At 46.4% G+C, this 20,172-nt stretch overlaps 1 protein-coding gene across 3 annotated transcripts in view; it reads right to left on the reverse strand.

The window, feature by feature from the left end:
- Positions 1-1,593: 1,593 nt before the first annotated feature.
- Positions 1,594-20,172, reverse strand: part of SCN10A (sodium voltage-gated channel alpha subunit 10) — a 79,698-nt gene continuing 61,119 nt past the window's right edge. For all 3 annotated transcript variants that reach the window (XM_037030454.1, XM_037030453.1, XM_037030452.1), the window contains 7 exons: positions 16,961-17,083; positions 15,218-15,502; positions 14,468-14,521; positions 13,503-13,640; positions 11,377-11,481; positions 6,030-6,300; positions 1,594-3,305 (listed from right to left, as the gene is read on the reverse strand). In XM_037030454.1, the coding sequence (XP_036886349.1) occupies positions 2,101-3,305; positions 6,030-6,300; positions 11,377-11,481; positions 13,503-13,640; positions 14,468-14,521; positions 15,218-15,502; positions 16,961-17,083 (2,181 nt within the window). In that variant the 3' untranslated portion in view covers positions 1,594-2,100. The remainder of the gene's footprint in view (positions 3,306-6,029; positions 6,301-11,376; positions 11,482-13,502; positions 13,641-14,467; positions 14,522-15,217; positions 15,503-16,960; positions 17,084-20,172) is intronic.

The raw sequence follows: 20,172 nt of genomic DNA on the forward strand, positions 1-20,172 counted from the left end.
AAGACCCAGGCATAAACACCTCTTTCTCCTGGTGGTAACCTGCTCCCTGACTTTTATGGTAACCAGTTCCTACTTTTGTTTATGTATCTTTAAATGCTATATTGAATTTTGTCTGTCTTTGAACCTCATGAAATCATATAGTGTGTATAGTCTTGTGTCTGGATTCTTTCACTCAATGTTACGTGTCTAAGAATCATCGATAGACTTCTATAAGGCTACATCTATCCATTCTCATTACTGCACAAAATTACATTAAAGAATGTATCACAACTGAATTTATCCTGCTGCTGATGGATATTAGGTTGTTTCTAATTTAGGTTCATTATGAACAGTGTTGATAAGAAACCTTGTACATGTCTTCTAGAGCATGTGCGTATGGATTTCTTGAGGTTTCCCACCTAAACGTGGAAAACCAGAGTCATGGGAATACGTGTCTTCAACAATTCTAGTAAAGTTCAACTGTCTTCCCAAGTGGCTGTGCCCATGCATGCAACCCAGCAGTATATCGAAGCTCCTTTTGCTCCACCTTCACCCACACTTCACAATTGTTAGACTCTCAAAATTTTGCAAATGTAAGGTGGACCATATAAGTTGCATCAGCAGCTGGAAGGTGGTCCACATGAGGTGGAACAGCTCTAGCTTTTTAATTGTATAAATGGGAAATCTTACAAAGTGATCAAATATGTATCAATGAATTGACTTGATCCTTGTCATAATTGCAGGGCATGTCCTAAGAATTAATAGAAGATCATGGCTATCACTAAGACACATTATGTTCTATGTTGTCATACAAACTCCTTGCTCTCCTTCGTCTTAAGACCTGCCATGTCCCTGTGGCCTGAATATTCTCTCTGATAACATTGACTCCATTGGCTGCATAAATTCAATGACTCTTTGGGGGCTTACCTCGCAATATCTCTTGTGCTTAGACCAGTGCCTGTCATATGATAGGTACTTAGTAACATTTGTAGGTTGAACTAAAGAACATGTTGCCTATACCTTTTATCTCCCAGATCATCTTTCACGGGATATCTCTTTTCTTTTGATTATACTAATCATGAAGTCCTTCCCCAAGCAGAATATGAAAACCTTCCTCCTTAAAGCCTGTCTGTGAGATTTGGTGGAACAGGCTCTAAAATATATCTAAAAGCTGCCTCTCTAGCTATACAGCTGAGAGGTCTGGCCATGGCGGCTTCAGAATAGTGTTTTTCTCCTCTAAACTGACAAGCACCACTGCATTCTACAACATGAAATGCAAGGAGGCCAGAGACAGTGTCCATTCTGTCCTCCCTCCCACCAATTTTACAAGTGGGGGAATTAAAGTTCAGAGGTGAGAGAGGTTGGCCCAGGCCAGCAGGGCAGTCAGTCAGTGGAGGAGTCAAGATTAGAGTAAGCTCTCAGGATAGTGCTCCTTCTCCCCTACCCCACCCCCAAGCCTCAAGCTCAAACTTCAAAATATTAGAAACCCTGCAAGTGAAGCAGTGATTTATGACACATCAATATCACATACTTTAAAAAATGATGCTTTAAGATATAACATTGGTCTTGACGTACCTTTAAAAATATTAATTATTTTAATGGCTATCTCAAAGAACTCTGATGACATAGAGCACAGGAGTTACCCTGGGCTGGAGCAGTTGTCTGCAGTTCTCAACATGCAGCCATGCAAAATCCTAAATAACATTGTCAATCTCTATGTGGTGTTTCACAGAGGACTACCTTGAACCTTCAGCAACATCCTTGCTGTAGGTCTTTGGGAGTTCTGGTCCTGAGAAGTTTGCTCGATAAATGGAAGCTCTGGTCACAATTGGAATAAAAGGGCCAGAGACAATTTCTGGAAAGTAAAGGAACCCATCATCTGATATTGAAATTCAAAAGGGGAGTTGCAGTCGAGATGCGACTTCCGGCTTCTGACTCTTGTTAGTAAATGGGCGTTTCTCCAAAGGTGGTACCAACTGCACCTCCTGGCCCAGCTCTCATATCGTGATCAGTGACATGCATTGGTGAGGTGGAAGCTGGGTGCCGCGTGTAGTGGGACAGAGTTATCACAGAGCAGGAGGACACATCAGAACCGGGCGTGTCCATACTGGAGTGTCCTCACTAGGGTGCAGGAATAGTGGCTTCCTTACTGGTAGCTTCACGTTCATTTTGGATTGAGCTAGATGTGCTCATGTTGACTTGATCACTGAGGCCTCTAGTGACACTGTCATAGGATGGGGGGAAAGATGTGGCAGACGCAGTTTCTGATTTGTCTGGGAACACGCACTGCTCATTGTCCATGAAGGCATCGTCTGCGAGTGACACAGCCTCCTCCTCAGCCCTGGGCACCCCTGGGGGTTTGGAAATTGTCCAGGAGCGATGAAGCATGTAGCTACGATAGGCTTTTTGAATGACAGTGGCTGAAATGTCTTCTTGCTTCCACCGTAGGGTGGTGGCTATTGGTTCATAAGATGCTTTTGAAAGATTGGTCGCCATAAACTTCTCCTCCATATTTGCCTTCAGGGAATCCAACTCCCCAGATTCTCCCAGAACATTCTTGGTGAAGGCAAAAAGGATGTCCAAACAGTGGATCTTATCTCCAGGGACCAGCGGCAGGTCCATCCGGATTAATATATTCTGGTTGGGTTTTGGGATTCGCAAGGGGCCAGAGAGTGTGTCTGCGAAGTCTGAGAGGGCAGAAAAGGTTATAAACTGGGTGGCCTCAGGGTCAAACTTCTCCCAAGTCTCATAGAACATGTCAAAGTCGTCCTCACTCAGGGGCTCAGTGCTCTCCTCTGTGGCCACATTGAAATTCTCCAGAATCACTGCGATGTACATGTTGACCACGATGAGGAAGGAGATGATGATGTAGGTGGTGAAGAAGATGATGCCCACAGCTGGGTTTCCACAGTTCCCCCGGGAGCCATTGCTGTTGGGCAGATTGGGGTCACAGTAGGGGGGGCCCGTGTTGAGGATGGGGCTGAGGAGACCGTCCCAGCCAGCCGACGTGGTGATCTGGAAGAGGCACAGCATGCTGTTGGCGAAGGTCTGGAAGTTGAACATATCGTCGATGCCAGCTTCCCACTTGACATGGGGGAAGGTGGCCATGCCGAAGATGGAGTAGATGAACATGACGAGGAAGAGCAGCAGCCCGATGTTGAAGAGGGCAGGCAGGGACATCATGAGGGCAAAGAGCAGCGTGCGGATCCCCTTGGCTGCTCGGATCAGCCTGAGGATGCGGCCGATTCGGGCCAGGCGGATGACTCGGAAGAGCGTTGGAGAAAAGTAATTTTCAAGTGATGTAAGAATTGCAGAAAACACCAGGCCTTTCAAAGAGAGAGGAAATGATCTAATTAGTACTCCCATCCATGAGCCCTGACAGAGTTGGCTGTGATCACACTCCCTTATCTTGGCTCCACATGAACCTCCACATGAGCAGCTGTATTTAAGGACTCTGAACCCTCCGAGCCTGGCACAGGGGTTGGCAGAGAGTAGGGGCTCAGTAAGTGTTCATTGCATGAATCTCTCTCTCTCAAGTAAGTCTCACCTTTCCTACCATGTTCTTGTTTTTCCCTCTACCCAGAATATGTTCTTAGTCAACCTCCATGGTCAAAACCCTATCTTCTGCAGCATAGTTCAGCTGGAAATGATTGCACCATATTCCACATGCGCACAGTCTTTTCTCTGTTTCTGTTTAGGACACAGGCTCTGCTCTTCCCTGAGAATTTAGCCTTTGGGTCATGCCTTTTCCTCTACCCTGGTCCTGTTCTCTGTGAAAGCCAGGACCCCCCTGTGATTCATCTCCCTATCTCCTACTGAGAAGACTGACTAAGTTTCTGGCACGTGGTCCTGTGGATAATTGTACAGAGCCTGGAATTAATTATAAGGGGGCCTGAGGAGTTTGGCAACTTGCTGACAGCTACAGCAGAATGGCTTTGAATGACCAGCTGTCTGCATAATGGTTTTTATTTGTTTCTTTCCTTTCCAGCTGAGTTTGAACTCCCTGTTAGGGTCTGGAGATGGGGGGTCAGTTACAGCCCCCCACCCCAACTAGGAACAAGGTTGGAAAGATGAAGAATGCATATGTCTTCCTATCTGGTAACTAACTTGAAGATTTGTAAAGCTTGGTTTTGGGGAACTAGGGGGCCTGTTGGGACTGCCAAAGATTATGCAAGGCTGTTAGGTAAGACATGATTCAAAAATCTCTTAGGACAAATGGTGAGTCATGTGGTAGCAAGCTCTCTCTTCTTGCCAGGGTTCCCTCTTCTTCTACTTGCCTTTTATCACATGAACATGGATAGTCTTAATATATGTTAGCAGGAGGAAGGAAATGGGAGAAGACTTGGAAAATAATTATAATTTTTTATAAAGTCTTAATGAAAGCCCCTCTCCTAAAATCCACTTTAACTGGGATGTTTTCCCATAGTGTGGTGTACATTATATGTCTGTATAATTTCCTAAGATTCTGCCAGCCAACTGGTCTACCTCTTCTTCAAGGGAGGATGAGTGTTCATACCTGTAACATTTAGATACTAATACATGCCTTGCTGGTAGGAAGGAAGAAAGGAAGAGGGAGTGAGAGCAGAAGGACTGACAGGTAAAATCTGTCTTTCACTTCTTTTCTAGCTGTCTCTCTGTGTAATTTCTGCCCAGTGACTGGTGTTGCCATGTAGGTCATAGGAACTGGTAATTAAAGTATCCACCCACATTACAGAGTTGAGTATTTAAGTATATTTTATTTCTATAATACTGACATGAGAAGTCACATAAGCAAGCTGCCTCCTCTAATATAAAATCAAAATGGACTTTAGAGTCTGCCACTTTGGAAGACAACCAAACAAAAGAAACCTCCCATAAAACCTAGGAGCAACAAGAAAACAAAACAAAATGAAAAACAAAAATACATTAAACTCCCCTACCCCTCAAACAACCAAACACAGCCCGAAGCTGTATGTCAGTACCAGGGTAGGGAGACTGGATAAGCTCTGCCAAGTTGTATTTAGATACTATTAGCCTTTAGTGGTACCTCAGTAGGAAATTAAATCTACAACTATGCCCTCATGCAAAAAGGAAACAGGTCATGGTGTAATAGGTCAAGTTTTTATAATGCAATATAAAGTTGGTGCGCTGGGATTTGGCCTGCACAGGGCCAAACCTTGGCTAAACCACACAAAGGCCAGGGATCGTTTCTTGGTTGTTGGTGAGAAATTGCTAGTTCATTAGAACATTCGCCTGGTCTAAATTCAGCTCAACCATTTTACAAACTGCCTAACTTTGCCTAACTTTCTTAATCTCTGAGGCTCAGTGTTCAATGTATAAAATAAGGATAACAATATTCCTCTCACAGGGCTAACTGTGAAGATTCGTAGAGCCCAGCCTAGTGCTCAGAACTCAGCAATCAGTCAATTATGGTGGCTCCATTTTCCACTTTGGCTTCTCATCCTATTCATTTTCTCTGAACACCTTTGGCCCCACAATACTGTGCCTGTCATTCAACAACACCCAGACTAGACCATAATAGCACTGATCTCTTCACATTGATCCCTTGACTTTTTGATTGCTCATATTCCTTATGTGGAGAGTTATATAGAGGCTTAATTCCAGACCCTTGGCTTAAGAAGCTCCTTTGAACAATCTCCTCCTTGACTTTTCTCACTCAGTTGGCAACCCACCTCCTTTTCCAAAAAGTATTTTATGACTCACTTCACATCACACCACCCACTCTCTGATTGGAAGATCACAAAAATAAGGCCCCCTGGAAACTCTGTCTCTCTGTAGGAACAATAGTTCCCGCCCAGCCCCCAAAGTTCTGGAGGTGGCTGTGTCACAGTAGGTGCCTACAGACAAAGCATGGAGCAGGCCAGTGGAACCTCTCCATTTGCTTGTGAGGCCCAGGGACATTTTAAGGCTGTTGCCCTTGGAAGGCAGCGAATCCTAAGCTCCTCTAACATATCATGCATTTCACAATTTTGTTGGTTGTCCCCTCGGTTACAGCTAAAACAGCCCCAAGCACAGGCTGGGCTTCCCCACCACACGGGATGCCCACTTACTCCCAATGGAGAGGATGACAACAATGAAGTCAAACACGTTCCAGCCGTTGGTGAAGAAGTACTGCCTCAAGGCGAACATCTTCATGACACACTCGCCCGTGAAGACGGCCACGAAGAACTGGTTGATTCTGTTAAGAACTTTTATCTTCTCCTCACTCTGATTATCCGTCTCCACCATCATGGTGATCATGTTGAGGCAGATAAGGACCATGATGATGATGTCGAAAGTTTGTTTGGTCACGATGTCAAAGACAAAGCCCTGGTACTTGTTCTGAAAAATCAAGAGATCATAGGTCAGGGCCTTTTGGCCAACGTAAACCAGGCATCTCGAGAGGCTGTGTTCTTCCTAGATGGGTTTTTGAAGTTTGTCTCTTTTGTCTCCTCCACACTCCACATCCAAATAGAAGCCAAGTCCTGTCCAAAATCCCATTCTTAGTTAATTCTACCTCATTGGTTCAGTTCAAGTCCTCATCGCCTCTCCTGGCCCCATAAAGTCACCAGGCACTTTGTCCTTGACCATGTTGTTCCCTCCAATTGCCATGCCCTTCCAGCCTGTCTCTTAGCGACCTAAATCCCAATAGTTTTGAGTGATTCCTCTCTCTTAAGCCCTACTTCCTCCAGAAAACAAGAGTTTTCCTTAATTATATGATACCACATTGCTCTGCCCCTTCATTGTGTTCTCACATCCTTTCTAGTCAGTCTTCAGTTCTATGCTGCTCAGCTTATAGTCAGCCTCATGTATGCTTCTCTTCTTCTCTACTAGACAATGAGCTTAATATAGAGGCCAGATCTTATTTAACTTTGTGTTCTTTCAGTGCCTTGCATAGAGCAAGAGTTCAAGAACTGCTTGCAAAATTATTGATTCAAAGGTAAAGTTAGTGTGATGGTGCAGCTTATTCCTGAAAATGTTCTCTTTATTCATGGGGCTGTGCGGATGTCTAAGTAAATGCCTGGGGTCAGGTCTTAATTGTTTGCATTCTTGGAAAGAGGCAGAATGTCCTGGGTAACAAAGAGATCATCTATATTTGGATTTTTTTAAAAAGCTCCTACTATGGTCCTCTAGTCTTTCCTGTGCTGTTAACACCATGCTGTTCTGGGACTGCTTGATCTGAATTCCATTCTTCACCTCTGACTTTCTCCTGAATCCTTCTCCTGAGCCCTGCAGAGCTCACCTGCCTTGATCTGCAAACATCTCCTCTTGTTCAGTGGCTGCTTAATTTCCCCACCCCATGTACTCCAGGGCTAGGAGGGAGACCTGAGATTCTTCTTGTCCCCACTGTCACTTCCAGACATTTGCTCCTCCTATGTCTTGTAAAGTCCTTCCTCCTTAAAGCCCGTGTCATCTAGCTAGCTCACCTTCACCTTGTCATAATTGCTGCCATTTACCAACCTCCTGATCCTTCTGCTTCACGACCGATGGGCGAAGCTCTTGGTCACACTTGGCCATTCTTGGCTATTATGTCTTAGCTCCTTAGCTAAACATCCAATGACCTAGTTTTTTTCTAATTTAAAGAAAAATCTCTCTGAACTCCACTCTTTTCTCTCCATTTTCACAGCAAAATTTCTTGAAAGAGTTGTGTGCAATCACCGTTTCTCATTCACTCCTCAATCCACTCCAGCATAGTTCTTGTCCTCATCCTGCCACTGCAATGGTTCTTGCTAACCACCAATGATCTCCATAATGCTAACTCTGAGGACAATTGTTAGGCATTGCTTACCAACCCTTTCTTGCTTTTCATCATGCCTTATTTTCCTGGTTCATTTCCTGACCTTCTGGCTGTTCTATTTGAGTCTTCTTTACCCAACCTTTAGGTGTGAGAGTTCCTCAAGTCTCAGTCCTAGGTACCCTTTGCTTTTCACCCTATTCTTTCTTCCCTGGCAATCTCTTAAGCCTGTGAATTATTATGTGTGGGGTTTTGGCTGATTATTTTCCTGAGTCACTGGACTGCATTCTCTGTGAGGGCAGGAACTTTGTCTTTCTCGCTTACTGCTCTACCCCCAGTATCTATATATTACCTGGCACGTGATAGATGCTCATATATAGATGAATGAAGGGATGACAAGAAAGATATCTTTGTTACCCACACCTTCAATAAAATCATAAAGCCACTCCACTAGGGTTTGATTAAATTTGATTCTGCACAACAGGCACTTAATCTATGTGTACTAGGTGCAGGCTCTGCATGAGTGGCTGTGAGGGAGGAAGAGAAGAAGCTGTTAGGAGTCTCGCTAGGACGCTCCCAGGAACTGCAAAGCAAGCAGAGACAAGAAGGGCTGTGACAGAGGCTGCTTCCTGCTTTCCTCCTCAAGATGGGGATGAGTTGCTACCCTATTGGGTCAGAGAAAGAATCAGACACAAGCAGGCCTGGGTCCAGCATACTGCTGGCTCAGATCTTTTCTGGAGTGGGAGGGGTATTGCTGAGCCAACAACAGCTCCCATTTCATCACTGAAAATGTCACACAAAAAAAACCCCCCAAAACCCAGAGCCCATTTGTGGCCACATAACTTCTAATTAAACAGAACAGGTGAGAACATTGCTAAGTTCCAGGCACCAAGTTTGCTCTGGATATTCAGGTGCTGAGGAATGCAGCCGCTTGCTGGCTGCTTTTGGCTTAGTCTGTGGGCAGGGACCACACCTTTGCAACCCTCACTGCTCTCAGAGATGATGAAGTGCGTGACTGGCGGTGTGATATTATAGAGCCTATTATTTTCCTATAAAGCGGAGTATGTGAAACCTGCTTTTAGTGATTTTCCTAGCAAAGAATGTTATAGAATAAAATCTCTTAGTCTCATGGAAGCCTTCATTTTGTTATGGTTGAACCATAAGGTTTAGAACCTGGGCTTCGCTAGAGATGGTGAGTGGCATGCATGTGCGTGTGTGGGAGGTCCATACGTCATCCAGGTTGGCTGTGCTACGATCTGGCACCCATGCAGCTGTGGGGTGGAACAGTGGTGCCAATGCTCTGCTTATCTGACCAGCTGGACCTGTGGAAACTCCTATGGGAAGAAGGTGAGCATTCTAGTGCCAATTGTCTGATGCCAAGGAAGCTGGACCTGGGAAGGTGGGTCTTATATGGCAGAAGGAATTTCTCTTTTGCTTTGGGTTTCTTTCCTGGTTCTGGACTTTGAAGAGGACAGGTGACCAGGCTTGTGCCACTGGGTGGTGAATACCAAGATGTTACCTGCCAGATGGATGCCAGCCATATGCACTTGCTGCTGGGACCCTGCAAAGTCTTGTTTGAATGTCCCAGCTTTGCTCCAGTTATGCTGAAGGGAACCAAGGAAAGAGTACTTGCCATTCTTGGGTGAGAATACTAAGGAGAGAGCCATGCTCCTACACTAAAGCTAGTATAGTATTGATAGTTAATTAGTGATTCTTTTCCCCCTCACCACCCCCTGACCCATCCTAAGGGATGGTGAATCTCAGGAACACAGCTGGGCTATGGTCTCACTTCCCTTATCCACGTGAAGAACCTCCCCCCACTTCCAACCTTGGATGATCTTGGTTTAATTAGGAAAAAATGATACTTTTGTTGCAGGTCTTCCTGCCCAACCATCACCTTCCACCCCTATTGTAGTGCCTGAAGTTCCAGCATTAGATTCCTACCTTTGTATTAAGATAGTATCCTCACCCTTATTGGAATGCAGCCCACCCTGTCACAGGGAAATTGTCCTCCTTCAGAGGAGGAAGCTAGCGTGGCCTGTGGAATTGGTTGATGAGAAGGGAGAAGCTGAGATGTTATAGAGAAACTGAGTGATTTGTAGGGGAGGGCTCTAGAAACCATCATGATTTTTCCAGAGGTGGTCCCTAGCATATAACTTCTTGGTGTCTGGTTCAAATGTGGATCCAACATCAGCCTAGCCCCCACCACATAAGCCAGTTGCTTATTTCTCAGTCAGTCTGAGGATTTTCTTCCTGCAGCCCCTTGACTTTGATTGGCTGGGCTCAGCCTTTCACCTATATATTCTAATTTTGAATCTGTTCCTGTCCATTGAACTGGTTGACAGGGCTACTCAACGAACTCTAAGCACTTCCTCTCAGGCTCATCCAAGCCCAGTTATAGTGATCTTATGGGGGATTTGGGAGGAAACTTCTGCCTCTACAATGGTCTGGACGTCCCATTTCCCCCCATTGTAACACTTCTCATCAAAATGGAGAACACTAATAAATTTATGAACATTATTTCCAAGTAAAGTGTGTCAAAGGTCACAACACTCTTTTCCTCCATAAACGTTTTTAAAGATTCCGTGCTCATGAATATTTTAGTAACTTGCACAAATCCCATGCCTTGATTTAGACATCCTAATGTATGTCTTTCTAATTCATTTAGGGAAAGGTCTGTCTCTTTGTCCAAGGTCCTTAGGCTCTGCCCTTGTGTGGGGAAGGGCTACTGGGATTGTGCCATGGGCACTGCCTGTAGTTTTCTTCATAAATGTTGCATTGTCACCACAGAAAGGTTTTATAAAGGAACAAGATGCCAGTTCTATTCACTGGAGTAGATGGCTCAGAAAGTCTCTGAAGAGAATCAGCTGTACATTTCCAACACAGCAACATCCCCATCCCAGACCTCTTCCCCAGTGTCCATCAGCGGCCAGCCAGGGCCTGGCGCATCGTTTGGCTGAGGCCTGAGAAGAACTTAGATGAGAGACTTCATGTACGCTTTGAATACGGCATTGGACAGGAGAATAAAAAGGCCTGTCTCTTAGGGTCTTTGCAAATAAAGAAATCAAAGTGGAATACAGCCCTGCATTTTGGTCAATCTTTAAACGCTAGAGTGGGATAATTTTTGGTTTCTGTTGTGCCACCTGATCACGATCCTCACCAGTGAAGCCCAGGATCCAAGGCGGGTTGGGTTTGTACCTGCAGAGAATGCAGTCCAGTGACTCAGGAAAATAATCAGCCAAAACCCCACACATAATAATTGGGTTTGTACCAACCTGCCTTTCCTCTCTGTCTAGCTGAAATGTAGGATAAGGCTAGAGATCCACTGCAATATCGATTATAATGCAAAATCACACAAATGGTTCATCTCTGGGCTCTAATCACCCTTACTATCACTTAACCTAGTCTACTCTCAGTCCTGTGCTTGAACCCTAAAACTGTACTTCCCTAAGTAGTTCTATCTGGAGTAACTGCAGAAGACGTGTTCATACCATAAGACCAGAGTTGCTTTTTTTAGACTTCTCATTATGAGGCTCTGGGAATGCTCATTACCTTCATCCCTAAACTCAACCTAAACCCCCTCCTCCTCAGAGGGCACTGCCCAGGCCCCTATTCAGTATAAACATAGGCCATCAAGTTGGATTCACAGACATGCTCTGCTAGAGGGAAGCTCTGGGGCTCACCAGGGGCCGGGGGATGGGCTTCTGGGGCTTCTTGGAGCCCAGCTTCTTCATGGCGTTGTAGTATTTCTTCTGTTCCTCCGTCATGAAGATGTCCTGGCCCCCTAAGTACAGGAGAGGAGAACACACAACACTGTTATTAAACCAACAGGAAACCCCAGGGACACCAACGTTGTACCGGAGGGGAAAAACACCTCAATTTTCTCCCCTTTCTGCAGAAAGGCACACCAAAGTTAAGCTGCGTGCTGCCCAGGTGCTACAACCAGGGACAGAGCCGATGGGACTGAGCCCCAGCTCTGACTCACTGTTTGGGTCTCTGGAACAAAGCCTGTTTCTTGTCTCCAGGAACCCAGAGATTCCGCATGGATGAAGGTGGGGAGCGTTTGGGAACAGGACCCAAGGAGAAGGTACGGGTTGGTTCAAACCTGAGCCTTGAATCCAGCCCACTGGTGCCAGTCAAATCCACTGGTTGCCAGAATCATACTCCTGCCAGGGGCCATGGCTTCCCTCAGGGACTTCAGGAACAAAGACCTTGGGACCCAACCCCCCCACCCCCTTCCTGGAAAGGAGCAGTTGAAGCCAGTTACTCCCTTATCCAAGGATCCTTGGAGAACCCTTGGTTGGTTCTCTGAAGGCCCTGCCAGATGCACTTCCCTGTGCTGCCACAGTGCTGGGAATCCCACCACTGAAGATTCCTGCCTCCCTTAGGATTGGCTGTTAGTTTTCTTTTGGGACCCTTTAAACCTCCTTCCTTTAACTCCTCACCTTTCTCAGTCTGACGTTGTTTTAAAGCCTCCCATTTCAAGAGCATGTTTGTGTACATTAGTCCCTGCACATGCTGGGGAAAGGGGCTGAAATCTGTGGGGTTTGGGAAGAGATTTTGGAAACTTTGTGGACACAGAGGACTTCCTAGGAGGATTGGTGTGTCCTGGGTAGAGCCACATTGAGATGTCTGGACAAAGAGTCAGCAAATAAAGTTTCTTGCCCCAGCTTGACCACTGGCTGACCTCCCTCTATTCTCTGACGCAGCCATCTCCATGCCTGGGCTGGGTTCTGAGGCTACAAGGAGACAGCATCGTTCAGATGATTGCAAAGCTCCTGAGGCACTGAGGACACTGAGCAGCACTTCACAGCTTTCTTGCTGAGTTCCAGGGCTCCCACAGACCTGTCTTGCCCCTTCTCATCCTCAGAATCCCTGCCAAGGACTTCCTGCAGGTGGGACGCCTGTTCCACTTAGATATATACTCTAAACTGTAACAGCAACACTTTTCCTCTAGTACTCATTGTGTGCTCAGCCCTAAACACAGTGCTTTTTGTACAGAATTTTATCTACCTCTCCCCCAAATCATGCGAATATGTATCATTAACCCCATTGAAAAGATGAGGAAACCAAGGCTCAGAGGTTTAAAAAATTACCAGCGTCAGCCATCCAGCAAGTGGTTGGGCTGGGAATGCAGATCCATGCTTGGAGGATGTCAAAACCAATGCTGTGCTCCCCAATCTGTGCCATGATTTCTCCATGTGACCCACCCCCACTTTTCCTCTGGACCTTGGTTTGCACAAATCTAAATGGTGCGCTATTTCCCTCAGGGGTCCGGAGGGCATTAAATGAAAGAGTGGCATGAACACATTTTATACATTTAATAAAGACATGGGGGTTGTCTGCAATTGGGCTCCCATTCACCGGAGTCAGTGTCCATGGAGACAGGTTGGGATTCTGCCGACATGGGCGTTCTGGCCCTTCCTGAGGTCTCCTGACTCAGTGCTCTGGATGTCAGGACTCCAGGCAGAGGCAGAGCTGGAGCCCTTTCTTTCCTTGTTGATTTCCCCAAGGGGCCACCTGGCACACACCCAGCACAGCTGGTTCCAGCTAGGAGGACCATGGCACTCTGGGAGAGAAGATGGGAATCCCAGGCAAGGTTGGCCGGGCAATACTGATTCAGAGAAATGAAACTCTTTTAGCAGCAGTCCAGACAGCAAACAGGCAAGGACTGACACCAGAGGGCAAAGGTTGATGTTGGTGTTCAAGGTCAAAACTGGCTTCCGGGTCAGTCGTGAAGGGCTGTGAATAGTGTTAGCTTTAGTCACAAGGCCAGGGGGCACTACAGAAACACCCAAACACTACTTATCTTTTTTTTCTGTTGATTAAAGTTGTCAATTATGACCCCAACGAAGAGATTGAGTGTGAAGAAGCCGCCAAAAATGATGAAGACGACGAAGTACAAGTACATGTACTTGCTGCTCTCCCACTTGGGTTGCAAGGTCACCTGTGAGCAGACAAGGTCGGGCACAGGGAGGAAGGGGTATCTTAGTTTTTGTTTACCCCAAAAGCCAACCTTGAGACAAAGACCTGGGTACAGGGGGTTTATTTGGGAGGCGATCCTTGGAAGTAGGAGGGAGGGAGGAGGAGGGTAAGCAGGAACAGGAGAAAAGCAACCACTGTGGGCAACTGCGGCTCCATCCTGAGGGGGCCGTCTAAGCAACCATGTAAAACACACCCCAGGACTTGACCTCCAAGGGCCAGGGAAACTGGAGCATTTATCCACAGACTCCCAGAACTTATCTGTGAGGGTTGCCCTTGGGGACATGAAACCCCTTACCCTTGGGAGAGGGGCTGCTGAGCCAGCTCTGAAGCATGGAAGAAAGCCAAGTCTCTAAGGATAGTGAGTGAACTCAGAGGTGGACCAAGAAGATGGCAGGGCACGTGCAGTGTCAGCCACAGTGGTCATGATGAGGCACGGGTCTTGCCTCATCATTTTCTTCCACCTGGCTGCCATGACAGCACTTGAAATTCCATCTCATCCCTTTGTTCTAGCCCCCACGCCACCCAGGGAGTGCCCTCAGCCATAGTTCTTTATCTATTACTTTCTTGGAGTGAAGGAAGAGCTTCAGAAGCCTGAGGAAAGTACATGGAAGGAGAGCAGGTGAGGGTCAGCTTAAATAGCCAACAGTGAGCTAGCTGGCCACTGCTCCAGAGAGGGACAGTGCCAGGCTGCTGGGTGGTGCCAAGGCTACCTTCACTTAAATTCAATTGGACTGACGTGGTCAGGACACCTGGAAGGGAAGCCAGTAGGCATGGTGGGCTGACACTCACCCCTCGAGCATCGACGGCAGCATACATGATGTCCATCCAGCCTTTAAAGGTTGCCTAGAAACAAGGAGCAGAGGTCACTCAGTCTCTGTCCATCCATCTACACTGGGCTCTGTTTTGATTTACTTATTTGTTTTTCTCATTGAGCACTGGCTCCCCTGGAGCCAGTCCTGACATGTCTCTGCATCTCCCAGGGCAGGGCACAATGCTTGGCACACCATAGCTACTCAGGAATTGTGTGCCAAATGAATGCATGAACAAATAATGGAATGCGGGGACTTGTGGGGAACTGCGTGCAAATGTATAAGCAATTACATTAACACTTGAGTGGATGGAACACTGAATGAACAAGTGGATTAAGGCAAGGGATGCAGAATGAATGAATGAATGAATGAATGAATGAATGAATATATGAGTGCGGTTGACTGTCATCATCACCAGCATTATCTATCACTACAACCTGGAACATAATTTATTACCCTCTAGGGGTAATTTGCAGAAGATTGAACATGTGGCTCTGCTATATCTATTTTGTACAAGTAGTGAATTCTATCTAATTACCTGATATGATCCCATGGCAGGCTCATTCCTTTATCCTAGTCTATTTCCCACATTCGTCAAATTGCACCACAGGGAGATCACACTCATCAGTAAGGCCCTCTGGCCTCATGCTTAGACTGAATGCTACTCTCTACGTAGCATCTTCTGAAAGACCTTAGTCCCTCCATGTGACAGAGCAGCTAAAGGACTCACCACCTGCAGAAGTGCGAGGTAACCCATTGCAACATTATCAAAGTTGACCTTCATGTTGACCCAATACAACTTGCCAGTGTAGTTTTGAAGTCTACAATCTGATTCGTTATTCACATACGTAGAAGGCACAAGAGAAAAGCCTGCATTGGTGGTGTTGATGCACCTCCAAAACGTCCCTGAAAAGAAGTTCATGCCCATGATGCTGAAGATGAGCCAGAAGATGAGGCAGACGAGCAGCACGTTCATGATGGACGGGATGGCGCCCACCAGGGCATCCACCACCACCTGGGGGGAAATGCAAAAGGACCTGGAACCCCACCAATGCTCCACCCCTCTTGGCTGGATCCAACTGCTGCCTACACTCACTCAGGCTGCTGCATGAGCCAGGGGCCTCTGGAAACCAGAGAAGTGGGTTAATGCAGACTCAGAAGACTGAGAGACACTGAAAGGCTGCAGGTGGGTTTAAACCTTCTCTAAGTTTCCTTCAGGGCAACTCCTAGGATCTTCCCTTGAGACTGAGGAGGTGGGTGAGTTTACCAGTACACACACACTCATTTAGGGGAATGGGGTATTCATTGTGCTAGCACATACAGACTTCTAGCAACTCTCTTTGTTTTCCCTAAATACAGCACATGGTCATGGTGTATAGTACGCTTTGGTTAGGAATCAGTGACAATCTGCCCTGGCTGGCGTAGCTCAGTGGATTGATCACGGGCTGTGAACCAAAGGGTTGCCAGTTTGATTACCAATCCGGACACATGCCTGGGTTGTGGGCCAGGTCCCTAGGAGGGGCATGCAAAAGGCAACCACACATTGATGTTTCTCTCCTTCTTTCTCCTTCCCTTCCCCTCTGTCTAAAAATAAAATAAATAAAATCTTTTAAAAAATCAGTGACAATCTAAATCCATATTCACAAACTTGCCTATTGGTAAATTAGCAATCTGGAGATAAAAGAGTAAGATAAATATCAAACTCAGTCATAAGCATCTAGTATTTGTAAAGGTACAAGTTCATTTTTAAAGTTCACATTTGTTTTTGAAGATCTGATGTCTTCTTTGAGTCAGTGATGGAGGGAGAGGGCAAAACCCCACTTTCTGTACCAGGAGACTTTTGTAATTATGAGGAGGGGGTGGGATTGTCAGTCCCTTGTCCCCCCACCCCAAGGCAAGGGCCGGGCTTGTAAGCACTTCTCCCTGAGGAAGACAGTGAGGGCAAAGGGACAGCTGATAGAAATATATAAGGAAAAGGACGGATGAAAGGGAAAAATCCATAAGACCCATGACTGTGGTAGGTGGGAGAGATGTGTTCTGGTAGGTGGTGGCTGAGGTGCTGAGCTGATAATGTCACTACATTCCAATGGAGTGTCATGGAAAAGGCTCATTTGTCATAGAAAGAGGAAGAGCTTGGATGTTCCAAAGATTTTGGCCACAAGGTCATCCTGGCAGAGTGGGGGTAAGGGACACCTGTGAAGCTGCGAAGCAGATCACTAAGAGTAGAAGAGAGGTCTGAATCCTTGCAGATGTGATGTTGGAGGTGAGAAGGATAGAGAGGCTCACAAAGAGACCTGAAGGGGAACCAGGAGGGTCGGGACACTGCAGTACTACCAGTGTCCACGCAGAAGGGAGCACCTGCGGCTGACCCGGCGGGGCAGGGCCTGGAGCTCAGGGTCAGGGGCATGGAGGGCATAAAGCGGGGAGGGCTACCAAATGTTACAGACCAGAGCAATTTGGAGACAGGTCTTACCCGCATGCCTTCAAATCGAGATAGAGCCCGCAGTGGCCGCAGGGCACGGAGGGTCCGAAGGGCTTTGATCGATGCCATGTCAGAATACTTCAGGATCTTTGCTATGAGGCTTGTCAGAGAGATCTGAGGGCAAGCAGAGAGCAAAAGCATCACTCCAGGACTCCAGATGGGCAGTCCTGGTGGAAGGATGCAGGAAATCCCTCCCACCCCTACTCTGTCCACGCCATTGTCCTGACTCCCATGTTATTCTGGATCCCAGTGAGAGTTCTGGAGAAGGTCCTTTCCTTTTATTAAAGACTTCATTCATCATGTACCGGAAACTCTGGGAAAGAAAAGCCCAGTATCCCACGTCGTCAGCCCATGGCATATAGGTGGCCAAGCTCCCAGCGTATCAAACCCACTTTCCCTTCCCCTTCTAGGGGCACCAGTTGGGCCCAGACATCCTTGAAACTTTGACTTTCAGAGATTTGGAGTGGTGATGTCTCTTCATAAGGATTATGTCCAAGTTTATTTTGGGAATATAAGGTTAGTTCCAATTATATTTGCTCAGAAAAGCAAGATGGAAAGTATCCTGATCTGAGTGGGATCTAGTTCTCCCTTGACCCCTGATTTCCTTTTTGACCTTGAGTCAGTGCCTTGTTAGTCCAGGTTGAACCTTCACCTTTGTAAAATGAGAGAGTCAGCTAAGAGAACTCTAGGGCCCTACGAGTCTGTTCTTCGGTCACAGTAACGGCGTGTGTCCAGGAGACCCAGCTTTGAGAGACAGCTGAGGCATAATGGCTGAGTTCTGAGTCTCTGTTGGTCTGTTAGTTTTTCAAAGGACTGCAAAGGACAACAACTGACAGGAAAGTGACACCTTCCAGGAACTCTGAAGGTGCTGGGGACATACCATATGCATAGGCTTGAGCGTACTGGAGACTGTGAACCAATGCTGGGAGACCCCAGCTCTACCATGACTGTTGGGCTGAACTCAGGCTTAGCTAATCCGGGCAGCAAGGTGGGGATGTACATTGGAACTTCAGAAGGGGAGGGGTTTATACTTGAGTCCTAGCACCGCAAAAGATGCCTGTGCTCGGGCGGCATATTCCACCAGGATAAAGAACTGACATAAAAAGGAACCCCTTCCTCTATCCACGTGAGGCTCCAGACACCAGCAGTGGCACCCGACTGCATGGTTGACAGAGGGCAGGGAGGTTTGAGGCCAGCTCCATACTGGCCCTATTGAGTATTTTGCTCAGCACCCTAGGAAGGGTGACTCATGTGCACCTTCTGCAGCTGGGGAAACCAGGGGCAGGGGCCTCTCCATCGGGGCCCATCCACCCAAGCCCAGCTCCATTCCCACCACTCAGGCAACTTAGCTTCCCTAGTCTCTAGGCTCCAGTATTGCACCCATCTCATCCTTTCTCTACTGAAAATCTGATTATGATCCTGTCTCTCTTTGACTCTGAATCTGCACTGGTGCCTAGGGTAAGCTCCATACCCCTTAGCCAGTATGACAGCCACAACCCACTTTTCCAATCATATTTCACCCATGCCCATATTTTCTACCCAAATAAAATTGTTCCCTAAATGCACCTGTATCTGTCCCTTTGCTCAGGTCATTTTTAATTAAGATCAGCTTCCCAACAGTCCTCTTGGCATCTCAGTGTTCCTGTTCATTTAAGCCCTCTACTTAATGCCACCTCTTAAATGAAGACTCCTTAACCACACACTGCCTTGGGTGGAAGCAGGCTCATGTTTCTGTGTCCATAAAATCCTAATTATTTCCAGCAGTGCTCATGATGTGCTCCTTTAAAATATATTTGTTTCACCCTGTGTGTCTTACCTGCTGGAATATTGAAGCATAATCTCCTAGAGATAGTTTTTTTTTAATTTATTGGCTTTTATCTATCCAACAGCAATTCACAAGTCAACCCTGTATTCAATAATTATAAATAAATAAATAAACACTTGATGAATTGAAGAAAAGATAGAAGCATGTTGGGATGAATGGCAGGAAGGAAGAAGAACAGCTGGATGGAAAGTTGAGGATTTTGTATAAAAAATGAATTAAAGGACACAAAGAAGAATAGTATAGATATGAAAGGAAGGATGGAAGAAAGAAAGCAAAGAAGAAGAAAAATAATATGGAGTAGTAGATAGGATGGATGGAGGGAGGAAGGATGATGACTAGGTAAAATAACTCATGGATGAATGGAATGGTGGAGAGTTGGACAGAATAGCTAAATAAGAGATTAGCAAATGGATGGAAGGTTGACTGGATGCATTAATGGGTGGATGGATGGATAAATGGATGGACGAATGAGGGATAAATGGACAGATGGGTGGAAAAAAGGATCAATGGATTGGCTAAATAAAGAATAAAAGGATAGAAGAATGGATGGATAGAAAGATGCGGGGATAGGAGGGTCATGAATGAGTAAAATGAAGGTTAGATGACTGAATAATTGACAAAAGGATAGATCAAAGGATGGGGAGACAGAAGGACTGAGGACCAGTGGGTAGATACATAGAAGGAAGGTCAAGAGAAATGGATGGGCGGAGTAGAAGAAGAAGAAATTTTGAGAATAAATGGATGGAAAGAGAGAGCTGGTGGAGAGAATAAATGGGAAAAGTTAGGAGCGGATGTTTTGAAGGAAGAACAGAAAGGATGAGTAGTTGGACAGATGGAAAGAGGGATGGACAGAAGAAAGGGTGGATGGCCAGGTGATCACATTTAAAGCAATCGAGACTGAAGCTAGTGAGACCTTCTTAGGTTGGAGTGACTGTGCCCCCACAGGGCTGGGTAGCCAAAATAAAACATTTTCCATTCGTCTATGAATAATTATTTCATATGCACAAAATCAGCCCCTGTGACTCAGATTTCAGGCCTTACAGCTAATCGCTGTGGTAGAGTGGCCTGAAGCCGCTAGCGCATTGGTATCAGGAAAGAAGAGAACTGAGTGCCCAGACCTGCTATGGAGGACCTGCCAACACGGGAGGTGGACAGAATGTTCTGTACTGGACCCTCTCCAGCTTCAGGAGGCAAGCACCAAATACAGACACATTTCCTGACACCTCTGATGAGAGAACTTGGTGCTGGTGGCTGTTGAAGCGGGGGAGGCAGAGACAAACACAACACGTGTCTCCCCCTGCCTGCAGGGCCCCTCACCTATGCACCAGTGAGCAAATAACACAGGCAGCCATCTTGCAGAGCCAAGAGGGCAAAGGCC

This window comes from Sturnira hondurensis, unplaced genomic scaffold, assembly GCF_014824575.4.
Source record: "Sturnira hondurensis isolate 20B ecotype Veracruz unplaced genomic scaffold, ASM1482457v3 Scaffold0020787, whole genome shotgun sequence".
In the NCBI taxonomy this organism is placed as follows: Eukaryota; Metazoa; Chordata; class Mammalia; order Chiroptera; family Phyllostomidae; genus Sturnira; species Sturnira hondurensis.